This window comes from Hemibagrus wyckioides, linkage group LG01 (assembly GCF_019097595.1).
Source record: "Hemibagrus wyckioides isolate EC202008001 linkage group LG01, SWU_Hwy_1.0, whole genome shotgun sequence".
NCBI classification, from domain to species: Eukaryota; Metazoa; Chordata; class Actinopteri; order Siluriformes; family Bagridae; genus Hemibagrus; species Hemibagrus wyckioides.
The window spans coordinates 1497709-1512105 of NC_080710.1; the positions used below are offsets into that span (position 1 = coordinate 1497709).

Consider the following 14397-nt stretch of genomic DNA (forward strand, 5'->3'; position numbering starts at 1 on the left):
AAGAAAGAACCTCATTATGACCTTGCAGGGTTCTGGAAACATAGCAGATTATCCATTCTGATTGCCAGTGTGACATACTGTATGGAGGTAATGTCCTGCTCTTTGTACGCTAGTTCTGTCTGCAATGCAGGGGTCTTTCCCTGAATACTGCCTGTAAAGCTGATTTTTGTTTTTTTAAAAATTCTGTTTTATTTTATTGTTCAGTAACATTTTGGCAGATTTGATGTTATTGAACACAGCTTCAAACAGTGTTTATTTAACCCTACTTTACATTGGTTATGCTTTCTGCTTTGTGCAGGTCTATTTTTAGAATGTATATTACTTTAAGGTTCAATATGGATTAACAAATCTGACATTTCAGTAAAAATAATAATTGAATGTAGTTGGCTCTTTTTTAAAAAAAGAAAATAAACAAATTAGTAGCGTAGTAACTATTCTGTTAACCAACAGCAGGTAATAGGTAAGAATTAATGTCTAAACTTTGTAAGCACATCACATCTCTCTCTCTCTCTCTCTGTTCAACTTAAAGTTCATTCTCATGAATGTCTTCATTTGTCCTCCAAGCTTCGTATCTGATCACACACTCACAATTATAAAAGAAAACCTCATGCTCATGTGACTTTCTGTTTATTTTCAGCAATGTTTCTATATTTAATTATCCTCCTAATGGGTGCAAGTCATTTGTGAACAGGAAATTAAATGAGTAGTTATCTTTTAGCCATGTAGAAGTGCTTTAAGCTTAACCACAGAAGCTTTAGATACCTGACAGAGTGTAGATCTCACACACAGGAAGTCTGTTTGTCTGTAAGCAGGAAATGAATATACAGTGCTGCATAAGATTTTGCTTGCTGTGGTGGAACTGTGGTCAAAACCGTGCTTAAACAAAGCATGACCTGCTTCTGCTGTGATATTAATCTCTGTATGTGTGAGCAGGACTGTTTTTATAGTATGATAAGCTCACCTTTTTATAGAAGTCTCTTAGACACATGTCCTTCATTATGAACAAAACCCTAACAGTCGAATCCACTAGCTGTTGTTATTTGATCATTTTTAAGCCCATGCTTCTGGTTAGTGCTTCATTCAACATGTTTGTAAAGATTCCTGATGAACTGCTGCTTCTTGTGATGTTCATGACTCCAGAAGCTGAAATGTCATTGTTTTAAATGTACATTTTATTTTTAGGTTTAGTGCAGTGGGTGATTAATTACAGTGATATTCTATTCACTTCCTGCTCATTTATTGGCCGCAGTTATTAATTAGTTACTCTATTTAGTATAACTAGTATACTGTTAGTTTGTACACACACACACACACACACACACACACAGAGTAGTTGTACAAAGTAATTTGATTTCTTGAGTTGTGACATTGGTGGAAACAGGAGAGTAAAAATCTCCACTGAAGTCAACACTAACATGTTACTGGCTTTGACAAGCAAAAATGTCTATATGGTTTATTTATTTATTTATTTTTTGTAAAACTAAAGGTGTACATGTGGAAACTGTAGCTGTAGAAATGGCTGTGTAGAGAGGAAGACAGACCAGGTCTCAGGAAATGCTGTGCCATCTCGTTCTCAGCAGAATACCTTACTGATTTCCTGTGAATTAGGTGACAGTCGAGGTGCTGAGATACACACAGGCTGCTTTCTACTCAGTCGAATTTTTACTGTCTTGTAGCTGAACAGGAGGAAAAGTATACAGCTACATTAGAAGGTAGGTGATAAAACTGGATTTCCATTTAAATGAAGGTGATGATGCTTCACAGTGTTATTCAGGCTTTGACATGCTGTTAAAATGTAATGACGCTGCAGTTATGCTTTAAAGTTGCTGTTCAGTTGTTGTCATTATAGATATGTTAATTTATACGAATATTTAAGTAGAAATTTATTAGGACTCAAGACCAAAGTGAGCACAGTGAAGTTGGTGAATAACTGCAGCTGGTCTTAATTATTCAATCACAATCTGACTTCTGATTTTCTTTCTGTTTCTGTATAAAGACATGAAATTAATCATAATGAACAGTTCTGAAAAATTGGAATATTAATTATAAGTTGAACACATTCTCCTCATATTCTCTCGTTCTCTCGATCTTCATTCCTGTATTTGATCAGTGAGCTGTTTGTCATGTACTGCAGTACTGTTTAGTGTCCCTGTAACTTGACTTGAAGGTGATGTGGATAAATCAGTGTGTTGCAATGGCACGATGGTGTGAAAAGGAAGTGTCTAGATGTGTGTCAGAGTCTTCACACAAACTACAGGGAATATGTATTATTTTATTATTTCTAAGTGAAAGTAATCTTTTTTAAACTTTTCTCACATTTAGACACTCGACAAAGAATCATGGAAGACGGTCAACATTTCACTCATGGGTAAGGATTCATTTTTCTGTAATATCTACATTATAGCTTCAGTCTTTATCACAAATGGCAGGCAATCAAACACTTTCTGTTACACAGAGAATTAATCAGAGAATCTAATTTTTTATTTTTACACAATATATAAAAGTATTGCATATATTATGGAACAATATTGCATATATTATTGCTTTAGCTGCAGATAATTAGTTATATTTATTGCATATCTATCTATCTATCTATCTATCTATCTATCTATCTATCTATCTATCTATCTATCTATCTATCTATCTATCTATCTATCTATCTATCTATTATGATGCTCTGTACATGGATTTAATTTCTTAGGAGCTCTTCAAAGAAGGAACAGCAACAACATAAATATATGAAAATAAGCAAAGAAATGAAAGGATTCCTCACGAGATATATTCTATACACCTGGCCTCTACTTGATAGTAAAAGACTGAAGAGAAAGGCATTCGGAGAAAAAGATGAGTGCAAACCTCATAAAACCATGATAATGGTTGGAGAAATAGGAGTGGGGAAGTCGACTCTCATCAACTCCATGGTCAACTACATGCTTGGTGTTGAGAGTAAAGACAGAATTTGGTTTGAGGTCATAGAGACAAAAGAAAACCAATATGAATCTCAAACCTCTACAGTAACGGTGTATGATTTATTTACTGAACACTGCCCATTCTCTCTGACCGTCATTGACACACCTGGATTTGGAAAAACAGAAGGTACAGATGAGGATTTAAAAGTTGCTGAAAGTTTGCTTGAGTTACTGAGATCCGGTGAAAGGGTTGATAAAGTTGATGCCGTGTGTCTGGTGATGTCATCCAGCACGGTTCGACTCAATACAAGACAGAACTATGTTTTCAATGTTGTTCTGTCCTTATTCAGCAATGATGTGAAGAAAAACTTTGTTGTGTTCGTCACACATGCATCAACAAAGCCTACAAATTCTATCAAAGCCATCAAAGAAGCCAAAATCCCATGCGCTCAGACTGATGATGAGGAGCCTGTGTATTTCAGGTTCGACAACAGTCACTGTGAAAACATTTCTGTGAATTCCAATTGTGAAGAGGAAACTGATCAACTGATTCAAGGTTTTCATGCAGCATGGGATCTGTTCAACACAAGCATGGATGACTTTTTGACTTTTCTAAAGGGGAACAAACCTGTAAGTTTGAAGAATACTAAAAGTGTGCTGATACACCGCAAGCAGCTAGTCAAACACATCACCAGTTTAAGGAAACAAATCAATGCAATGCCGCTTGAACATGAATTTGAAGAGTCCTACAGAGAAAAGGTACCAATTGACCCGTCAACAGGTTTGAACAAAGAGGCTACTTGCTGCAGTGTGTGTGAGGTGAACTGTCATTATCCAGGATGCTGGTGGGTCAGAGATCTTTCATGGTGTACTGTCATGACTAAGAATTATTGCACAGTGTGTCCAGGAAAGTGCCACTACACTGACCATGTTAAAGAGGAAAAAATCTATGAGACGAAGACCAGGAAGGTCAAGAAGACTTTGAAAGATCTGAAAAAGAACTATAAGAAAGAGTCTGATGAGAATAAGAGCTGGATACGCCAATTAGAGGAAGCAATCTCCAAACAAGAAAAAGAAATAACCAGACTGGTGGAAGAATGTGATAAGTGTATTCATGTCCTCCAGGAGATCGCCTTAAAGACTGATGCTCTGTCTGAACTTCAGGATCTGGACCTCCTGTGTAAGGAAGCAAAGGAAACTCAATGTAAAGAAGAAATAGTACAGAAACTTGAAGAATTGAAGAAAAAGGCAGAGGGGAAGTCCGACATGACTAGACTGTAGATGTATGCAGGAAATGGCTAGATCATTACTTTACATAATAACAGTCCACTGATCATTTCATCAGTACTGTGTAGTGTGCTCTACAAATCACTCTATGATGAGGTGTTTATTTTCTTATTAGTTATTTAGTCATATGATGAAAGAGGAAGCCTCTTCCAGATTAATGTATCTATGAATCCTCTGATTTTCTTTGTCTTCATATCATTAATTGTGCTTCTTTGGCCTCTGCATCCCTGTATGTGGCTTGATACTAGCATTAAATGATAAAAATATCCTTAAAATGATTTTCTCAGTGTTTTCTTTATTAATACTATTGAAATAAAATCTAATTACAAAAGGCAATGGGGGCTGATATATACAAAAAAATATCTGTGCTATAATGTTGATCTGACAAAGAAAATGTTTCTGTTCTTGGAACACTGGGATTAATCGCCAAACCCCAGCATCTACACAGTGATGGAGCCCAAAGTAGAAACATAGCTGTTTTTTTAGTTCAAAGTATGTAGACAAACGTAAACTGGCCAATTAGCTTTGTAAGCTACCTGACTGATGTTAGTGACCTCTCATCATTTTGCCTGTTTTCATTCAGCCAGAACTTATTGCAAATATTTTACAGAAAGAATCAGAGACAATCTTAGATATCTTAGATATTTACTCTGTATGAAAGTATGAAAGATGTTCTGCAGATTCTTATTATTACTGTACAAGTACAAGTCTTTAACTCTTCTGCAGGGATTTACACTCTTTATATTGTATGTGTGTTGATCTTATTTCTTTACTTGAAGGAGTAAAGGCTTTAAAATATCAGTGTATTTTGAAGGTTCAGAAAGAGAAAGTATCACATGTAAATATTTCTTCATTTAACATTACAGGTTACAAAATGCTCCTGTTTTTTTCTCTTTATTTTCAGTAAACAGTGAACCAAAGTAACTAACACTTTTGGTTTTGATTAAAACATGGACAGGCGGATCGCTACGTGGACTAACAGATAATCGCTACGTGGATTCTGAAAACTGAACATTATTTCCAACCAAATGTAATTAGTCAGAAATGAAATAATAAATAAAATCATGACATAATCACTGACATGTGTTATTTCTCATTGCACTGTGTACATTTATTCACACAGCTGTTAATAATAAATGTTTACTTATTTATTATAAAATTATTTGAAATGTTTTAATTAGTTTGCTGTTACTTGACATAATGCTAGTGTGCAAGTCAGGCCAGAGGGACACACACATTTATGTCACTTTGGCATACACTAATTAATTTATTGTGTGTTTTTTCCCATATAGACTCCTATCCCAGTATTATTTTTAGACTACTCTTAGTCCCCAGCACAGTGAACTAGTATCAGTAATCAGTAATTTATTGATGGACTTTAAAGCTCTTCTGTAATCTCTCTGGATCAGGACGTCTGCCAAAAGCCATGAATATAAATATTATAGCAGAAAATATAAACAAATCAGTACCAAGTATCTGATATCTTTTGTATATCCGTCTAGCCACACCCTTCACTATTTAAGACTATTTAAATGTATTTATGTAACTTATCTTTTAGCTTACTCAGCTTAGTGTTTGCTCATCATTTGCTCAGCATTTAGTTTAATCAGAAAAAAGCACCACAAAGTGAGAATGTGGAGTTTTTCCTGTTAAAGAACCAAACTATTAAATGTAGGAGGTTCTGTGGTGCAGCAGGTAGTGTTGCTGCCTCACAGCTCCAGGGTTCCTGATTTAACCTCAAGCTTGAGTTTAGTGTCTGTGTGGTGTTTCAGATGATCTGTATGTGTCCTGTGTGTGTGTGTGTGTGTGTGTGTGAGGGAACATGGATGTCTTTGTTGTTTTCCTTGTTTGGTTTCCAATTTTAATTTATAAAACTACTGTTGTGTTAAGAATTTTTATCAGTGTTTATTAAAACGTTTTAACTGCCCATATTTCTAATCAAATAGAACTCGTCCTTATCAAAGGCACATGCAGTTGATTTACACAACCACACTGAGGTGCTGTTTACTTTATTATGAACTGGTTTTGATGGGTCATGAATCAGGACTATTAATTTAGATGACAATTATTAATATAAAAATGATATAATTAAATAACTATTTATTATTAAGCATAATCCCTCAAATATTTAACATAATTAAATACAAAATATTTATATAATTCAGTTAATCACCTCTGACAAATAGCAAGATGAATCAAGTGTCTATCCCATGAGCCACACATACACTAGGAAAATTTATTGTTATTATTATTAGTAACAGTAGTGTTTTATTATTATTATGGTTGTTTTCAGTTTCAGCCTGCATCATGCGCTGATTTTGTTATCTTTTAAATTTTAACGCTAAAAAAAACATGCACAAGCTCTCTGCTACTGCACCAACTGAAACCGAGCAACTGATATTTACCTCAGACTGCAGTTTACCTCAGACTGCCGTTTACCTCAGACTGCCGTTTACCTCAGACTGCAGTTTACCTCAGACTGTAGTTTACCTCAGACTGCCGTTTACCTCAGACTGCAGTTTACCTCAGACTGCAGTTTCCCTCAGACTGTAGTTTACCTCAGACTGTAGTTTACCTCAGACTGCCGTTTACCTCAGACTGCCGTTTACCTCAGACTGCAGTTTACCTCAGACTGTAGTTTACCTCAGACTGCCGTTTACCTCAGACTGCAGTTTACCTCAGACTGCAGTTTCCCTCAGACTGTAGTTTACCTCGGACTGCAGTTTACCTCAGACTGCAGTTTCCCTCAGACTGTAGTTTACCTCAGACTGTAGTTTACCTCAGACTGCAGTTTACCTCAGACTGCAGTTTCCCTCAGACTGCAGTTTACCTCAGACTGCAGTTTCCCTCAGACTGTAGTTTATCTCAGACTGTAGTTTCCCTCAGACTGTAGTTTATCTCAGACTGTAGTTTATCTCAGACTGCAGTTTCCCTCAGACTGTAGTTTACCTCAGACTGTAGTTTATCTCAGACTGCAGTTTACCTCAGACTGCCGTTTACCTCAGACTGCCGTTTACCTCAGACTGCAGTTTACCTCAGACTGTAGTTTACCTCAGACTGCCGTTTACCTCAGACTGCCGTTTACCTCAGACTGCAGTTTCCCTCAGACTGTAGTTTATCTCAGACTGCAGTTTCCCTCAGACTGTAGTTTATCTCAGACTGCAGTTTCCCTCAGACTGTAGTTTACCTCAGGCTGAGCTTCACGTCTCCACAACCCCACAGGTGAGTGAACACTTCATGTGACTTTATATTTTATATGTTTGGTCTTCTTATATAAGCTTTATGTTCACATTCTGCATTTGGATAAATATATTAACTTTGAACTTTTCCATATCTTAGCTAGTGTTCTACCATATGTTAGCTAAATTAGCTAGCTTAGTGATGCTAACTAGTTTTTATTGCTAACATGGCCAGTATTGATTAAGATAAAGTTCTGACTTGAGAAGAAGAGTTTCTCAGTAATCCACTGTTTAATATTAGGAACATTTCAAAACAGTGGAGCATCCCAGCTGGTGCTTACAGCCCAATTCAGTACAATTAAATGAAACAATCAAATTAAATGGAATTTAATTGAACAGGACAGAAATCCAGATCAATATTTAGTGTGACTCTTTTGCCTGCAAAACAGCATCGGTTCTTCTACTCTTCCACACAGTTTTTGAAGGAACTCAGCAGATAGGTTGTTCCAAACATCTTGGCACTAACCACAGATCTTCTGTGGATGTAAGCTGACTCAAATCCTTCTCTGTCTACATGTAATCCCAGACAGACTCAGTGATGTTGAGATCAGGGCTCTGTGGGGGACAAACCATCACTTCCAGGACTCCTTGTTCTTCTCTACACTGAAAATAGTTCTTAATGACATTGACTGTATGTTTGGGATCATTGTCCTGCTGCAGAATGAATTTGGGGACAATCAGACACCACCCTGAGTGTGTTGCATGATGGATAAGTATCTGCCTGGATTTCTCAGCATTGAGGACACCATTGAATCCTGACCAAATCTCCAACTCTATTTGCAGAAACGCAGCCCCAGTTCTTCAATGAAGACTACTTCAAGATTCAAGATTCAAAAAACTTTATTAATCCCAGACGGAAATTCCTTTGCCATGTTACAGTTGCTCTAATAAAAATAACAATATAAGAGAGAAAGAAAGAAATATATACACCGTTATATAAATTGTAAAATAGAATAAATAAATACAAATGCTGTACAAATACTGTACAAATAATAGTGTTAAGATGTAATATTGCACACAAGGATTGTAAATTGGTGATAATTTTAACAAATAATGATGGTAAAGTTGTATATTGTACATGATAGATAATGGTGAAATTGTAATGTGCATGAAAGGTCTATAATTACTATAGCACCCATCATTAATGGTAGCACATGAAATGGCACATGAAAATGTCCCAACTCTTAAAGGGAGGAATTGTACAGTTTAATTGCCACAGGGATGAAAGATTTCCTAAAGTGCTCAATGCTGCACTTGGCAGTGATCAGTTACTGGCTGGTTAATCTTCTGATTAACCAGCACACTGTGTAGTGGATGAGAAGGGTTGTCCAGGATTGAATGGAGTTTTGACAGCATTCTTCTCTCAACAATGTGAACTGGGTCCAGCTCCATGCCAAGTACATGCCAGCCCTCCTGATTAGTTTGTCCAGTTTATTTCCCTCTTCCACCTTCATGTTACTTCCCCAACAGACTGCTGCATAGAAATGACACTAGACACTACAGACTCATAGAACATCCACAGTATGGTGTTGCAGACATTGAAGGACATCTAGGACTGTTTGTCTGTTTATATGTTTGTTGTTTTCTTATGTCGTTTCTCATGTAAAGCTGCTTTGAGACAATGCTCTTTGTTAAAAGCGCTATACAAATAAAATTGAATTGAATTGAAAAGGACCTGAGCCTCCTCAGAAAATGCAACCTACTCTGTCCTTTCTTGTAGAGGGCTGTTGAGTTTAGTGTCCAGTCCAGTTTGTTGTCAATGTGGACTCCCAGGTATTTGTAATCCTCAATTATCTCAACTTTCTCTCCAAGGACAAACAAAGGAGAGGCTGGGGTTCTGGATTTTCTAAAGTACACTACCAGTTCCTTTGCTTTCCCAACATTGAGCTGTAGGTGGTTGAGCTCACACCAGGTGACAAAGTTGTCCACTGCTGTCTGATACTCCAAGGTGTTACCTCCCTGGATACATCCAACAATCACAGAGTCATCAGAGAATTTCTGAAGGTGGCAGGATTCTGAGTTGTGTCTGAAATCCGATGTATACAGGGTAGGGAGAAAGAACTGTTCCGTGTGGAGCCCCAGTGCTACAAATCGCGGTGTCGGACACACAGTTCTGTATTCGGACGTACTGGGGATGTCCAGTGAGGAGGTCCATAATCCATGAAACCAGATGAGTGTACACATTCATGTTCTTCAACTTCTCTCCCAGTAGGGTGGGCCTGATGGTGTTAAAAGCACTTGAGAAGTCGAAAAACATAAACCTCCCTGGTTTCTCTAGATGGGTGTAGGTGTGGTGAAGCAAATGTATAATAGCATCATCCACTCCAAGTTGAGGCTGGTAGGCAAACTGTAGGGGATCAAGGAAGGGTTTGAAAAGGGGGTGCATGGAACTGAAGATCAGTCTCACAAAAGCTTTCATTAAATGAGAGGTCAGCGCTACAGGCCTGTAATCATTAGGGGCACAGGGCCGTGCTACCTTTGGTACCGGTACATGATGTTGACATGATGTAGACATGATGTTTTCCATAGAACCGGGACCCTCCCAGATGCAGGCTTAGGCTGAACATGTTCTGGAGTACTCCACAAAGTTGCAAGGCACAGGCTTTCAGTATTCTCGGACTGATTCCATCTGGGCCCGCAGCATTTGAGGGGTGAAGCCTGTTTAGTTCCCTTCTCACTTGATCCACCGAGATGTTGATGGTTCCAGAGGAATCTGGAATAGTAGCCACTACCTGAGGAGAATGAACTGGTGAACATGTAATGGGGCAGAGGGACGGTTGCATCTGAGGCTTGACATCAAATCTATTGAAGAATATATTAAGCTTATTTGCATAATACCTATTACTCTCCATCACCTGGCTCCTGGTCTTGTAGCCAGTGATTGTCCTCATGCCTCTCCACACCTCCCTCATGTTGTTATGCTGCAGACTCATTTTCCTCATTTTCCAGTTTCCTCCTGTACATCTTTTTTCCTCCCTTATTTTGACAGACAGCAGTCTTTGAACCCTCTTAACTTCCTCTCTGTCTCCAGACTTAAAAGCCCTCTTTTTATCATTGAGTGTGGCTTTAATGTCTTTGGTGACCCAGGGTTTGTTGTTGGGGAATCAGTGTATGGCTTTTAGGGGCATGCGGATGTCGACACAGAAATTGATATGTTCCGTCATGCAGTTTGTCATTGTCCTCACCATGTGGCTCACAGAGTACCTCCCAGTTTGTAGCCTCAAAGCACTCCTGCAGGGCAGCGTTGGCTTCATCAGACCATTTCCTCACCTTTCTGACATTAGCAGGTTGCAGCTTAACCAGTTGTGGGCATACTGGCAGAAGTTGAATGAGGTTATGGTCTGACCTTCCTTGAGGGGGGAGGGCTGAAGAGCTATAGGCCCCTTTAACATTTGAATACATCAAGTCTAGGGTCCTGTCACCTCTGGTGTGGCAGTCAAGCTGCGTGAAGGTGAGAAATGTCTTCATGAGGGATGCATGATTGAGGTCGCCAGAGATGAGATACTGGGCATCAGGGTGTTGAGTCTGAAGTCTGGCAGTGACTGAGTGTGTGAGGTCACATGCACACGCAGCGTTTGCGGATGGCAGAATATAAACAGCAATTAAAATGGTATGAGAAAACTCTCTGGGTATATAGTATTGACGAAGCCCCACAGCCACAAATTCAATATCAGGGCTGCAAACACGCTCTTTCACAGTCACATGACCCGGGTGGCACCACATATTATTAATATAAACAGCCAGTCCTCCTCCTTTCCTCTTACCGCACTCCTCTCGTTTCCGATCTGCCCACACTACACTGAATCCGTCAATATTAATGCTGGAATCGGGTATGCCATCATGTAGCCAAGTCTTAGTGTAACACATCAAACTGCATTCATGAAAGAATGGTGTACCCCTCAATGCCATGCCTCAGCAGACAATAAGTCGACTCGTGAACAGCATGAGACGTCGTTGTCAAGCTGTAATTGATGGTCAAGGGCACATGACAGATTATTGAGACATTGAGATTTTTTGTTGTGGTATACCCACCACTGTTGTTGGCTTTTGTTTCAATAAATTGTTTGAGATGAGGAAATCACCATTGCAGCTTCTACTTAAATGCCCGACTTTCATGATATAATATCACTGTAGTGTGAACTTTTTACATTTTCCATAAATTTCACCCAAAATCCAAATATCCTTAACTTTTTGTGAGTAGTGTATATGTTTACATATATGTTTAATATGTTATTGTCCACCCATCGAATGATGTCATGATATTGAGCACAGCATTGAAATCTGAATGTCAAAAACCATTTTTAAGAAGTGATCCTTGATGAAATGATAGAAAATGTCAAAAGAGGAAAATTTTACATTTTTTTTTAAAACTATTCTTGACTAGACTTTCTCCTGTCTGTGAGATCATGTATGATCTTCAAAAGTATCATTTGACTTCGTTAGCCTCAATAAAAAGAAGACATGCATGAAGATGTATTTCAGCAATCATATACTTCAAGCAGTTTGTGCAGAAGGACAACCACACAGACCTTCCAAAACTTTGTGACTTCAGGAACAGTAACAGGTAAAGTTACCATAATACAGGCAGTGTATTGGATTTGTGCTGACAGAAAAAAATTCTTTACAAGAACTAATCATTTAAAAAAAAGACTGGAAAAACAGTGACAGATTAAGGCATAAAATGCTCATAATTCATCAGTCACACTAGCAAACTGAAACCAAAACTGCAAAACCGAGACTCGTAACAAACAGGAACAGGCAATGATCATACACGTAGCAGGCAATCAGGAACAATAAACAAAGGCTTGGTACATAATCCATAAGTGAGAACGATACTTCGCATTGAACAATAGACAGTGTGCTGCTTAAATACCCGAGCAAGACCGGAAGTCAGTTCGAGAATGTCAATACTCGGGTGACGGTGCCCTCTGGTGTTCTGGGTCCGAATACAACGTTACATACACACACACACACACACACACAGTATATATACATATACACACATACTGGTATTGCTAACATTAAGGGAACTTTCAAAACACAATTATTTTTATTCTGTACAAACTGTATATTCGATCTCCAGAAGGTGAGAATTTATTGGTATTATTATACTTGTGTGGACATTTTTGGTCTCTTTAACATAAGAAATTCTAGTACATCCCCTATACACGCAGAAGTGCACATGCACACACACACACTTTTATATTTATATTTATTCACCTAATGGTAATGAGAGAGAGAGAGAGAGAGAGAGAGAGAGAACAGTTAATACATTAAGTAATTACTCTGCTCTTTGTACCTGGATAGGGTTTGCCTCTCTTAAAACACTTCTGTAATGTCTTTTGTCAGACAGAGGGAGACTGAAAGCTCCCGAAAACTAGTCAGTATCTGGTGTGACCACCATTTGTCTCTTGCAGTGCAACACATCTCCTTCGCATACAGTTGATCAGGTTGTTCATTGTGGCCTGTGGAATGCTGGTCCACTCCTCTTCAATGGCTGTGCGAAGTTGCTGGATATTGGCAGGAACTGGAAAAAGAAAAAGTCTTAGATCTTTGAGTTCAGCTCATGAAAAATGGGGGCAAAAACAAAAGTGTTGCGTTTATAATTTTGTTCAGTGTAGCTATATTGGCATATACTAATTCATTTATTTATTTTCCCCCAGTATTATACTTAGACTACTCTTAGTCCCTAGCATAGTGAATCAGTATCAGTATTTATTGATGGACTTTAAAGCTCGTTTGTAATCGCTCTGGATCAGGTCCATGGGCGTCGCTAGGCCATTTTCTATTCAGCCCCCCTAAATATTCTGCGATTCTCCATAAACTCTACACAAATTCCTGATCTTCTCAGTCCCCTTTAAATTTCATATGAAAACGATGGCTCTTCGGCTCCTCCCCGCCTTTCAGCGCGTTCTTCAATCCACAGACCGCGGCGTCACAGAGAGAGGATCAGAGGACAAGTGTGTGTGTGTGTGAGTGAGTGTGTGTGTGAGTGAGTGTGTGTGTGAGAGTGTGTGTGTGTGAGTGTGTGTGTGAGCTCAGGAAGACCCATATTTGGCTTGTTCAGTACTCAAATGTTATACACATCTATGCAATACAGTGGAATGCTGCAATAAGTTGTTAGTCAGACCATTAATCTATCTATCTATCTATCCATCCATCCATCCATCCATCCATCCATCCATCCATCCATCCATCCATCTATTATATCCTCATTGGGGGCTGAGCCCCCCTTAAATGAAAATCCTAAAATTGCCCCTGATCAGGACATTTGCCAAATGCCCAAAATATAAGTATTATAGCAGAAAAAAATAAACAAATCAGTATCAAGTATCTGATTTCTTTTGTGTATCTGTCTAGCCACAACATTCACTATTTAAATGTTTTCTTTAACTTAGCTTTAATCTTACTCAGCTTTGTTTTTTCTTTGTAATGTGATAAATGTGAGCATTTAGTTTAATCAGAAAAAAAACACCACAAAGTGAGAATGTGAGTTTTTCCTGTTTTAGTACTAAACTATTAAATGTAGGAGGTTCTGTGGTGCAGCAGGTAGTTTTCCTGCCTCACAGCTCCAGGGTTCCTGATTTGATCTTAGGCATGAGTTTAGTGTCTATGTGGTGTTTCAGATGTTTTCCTGTGTCCATTTGGATTCCTTCTATTGCTGTGTGTGTGTGTGTGTGTGTGTGTGCATACATACATGTTGCCCTGTGGTGTGTTTTTATCCCCTTCCAGATAAAGATTATAATATTTTGGAACATGGATGTCTTTGATGTTTTATTCCTTTATAATTTTCATTAATCTGATTTAGCAGCTAGGATAAAACTATTTTTGGTTTCCAGTTTTGATATACAAAACCACTATTGGGTTAAGAATCTTTATCAGTGTTTGTTATGTTTTAACTGCCAATATTTTTGATCAAATAGTTGGAGCACTCGTTCTTATCAAAGGCAGATGCAGTTGAT

At 38.2% G+C, this 14397-nt stretch overlaps 1 protein-coding gene across 1 annotated transcript; it reads left to right on the forward strand.

Moving 5' to 3' along the window:
• The first annotated feature begins 417 nt into the window (after window positions 1-417).
• Window positions 418-5232, forward strand: LOC131346970 (uncharacterized). The gene is made up of 3 exons (XM_058380818.1): window positions 418-1712; window positions 2323-2368; window positions 2702-5232. Exons 2-3 carry the CDS (start codon window positions 2340-2342, stop codon window positions 4188-4190), a joined length of 1518 nt encoding a protein of 505 aa, XP_058236801.1. The 5' UTR covers window positions 418-1712; window positions 2323-2339; the 3' UTR covers window positions 4191-5232.
• The last annotated feature ends 9165 nt before the right edge of the window (window positions 5233-14397 follow it).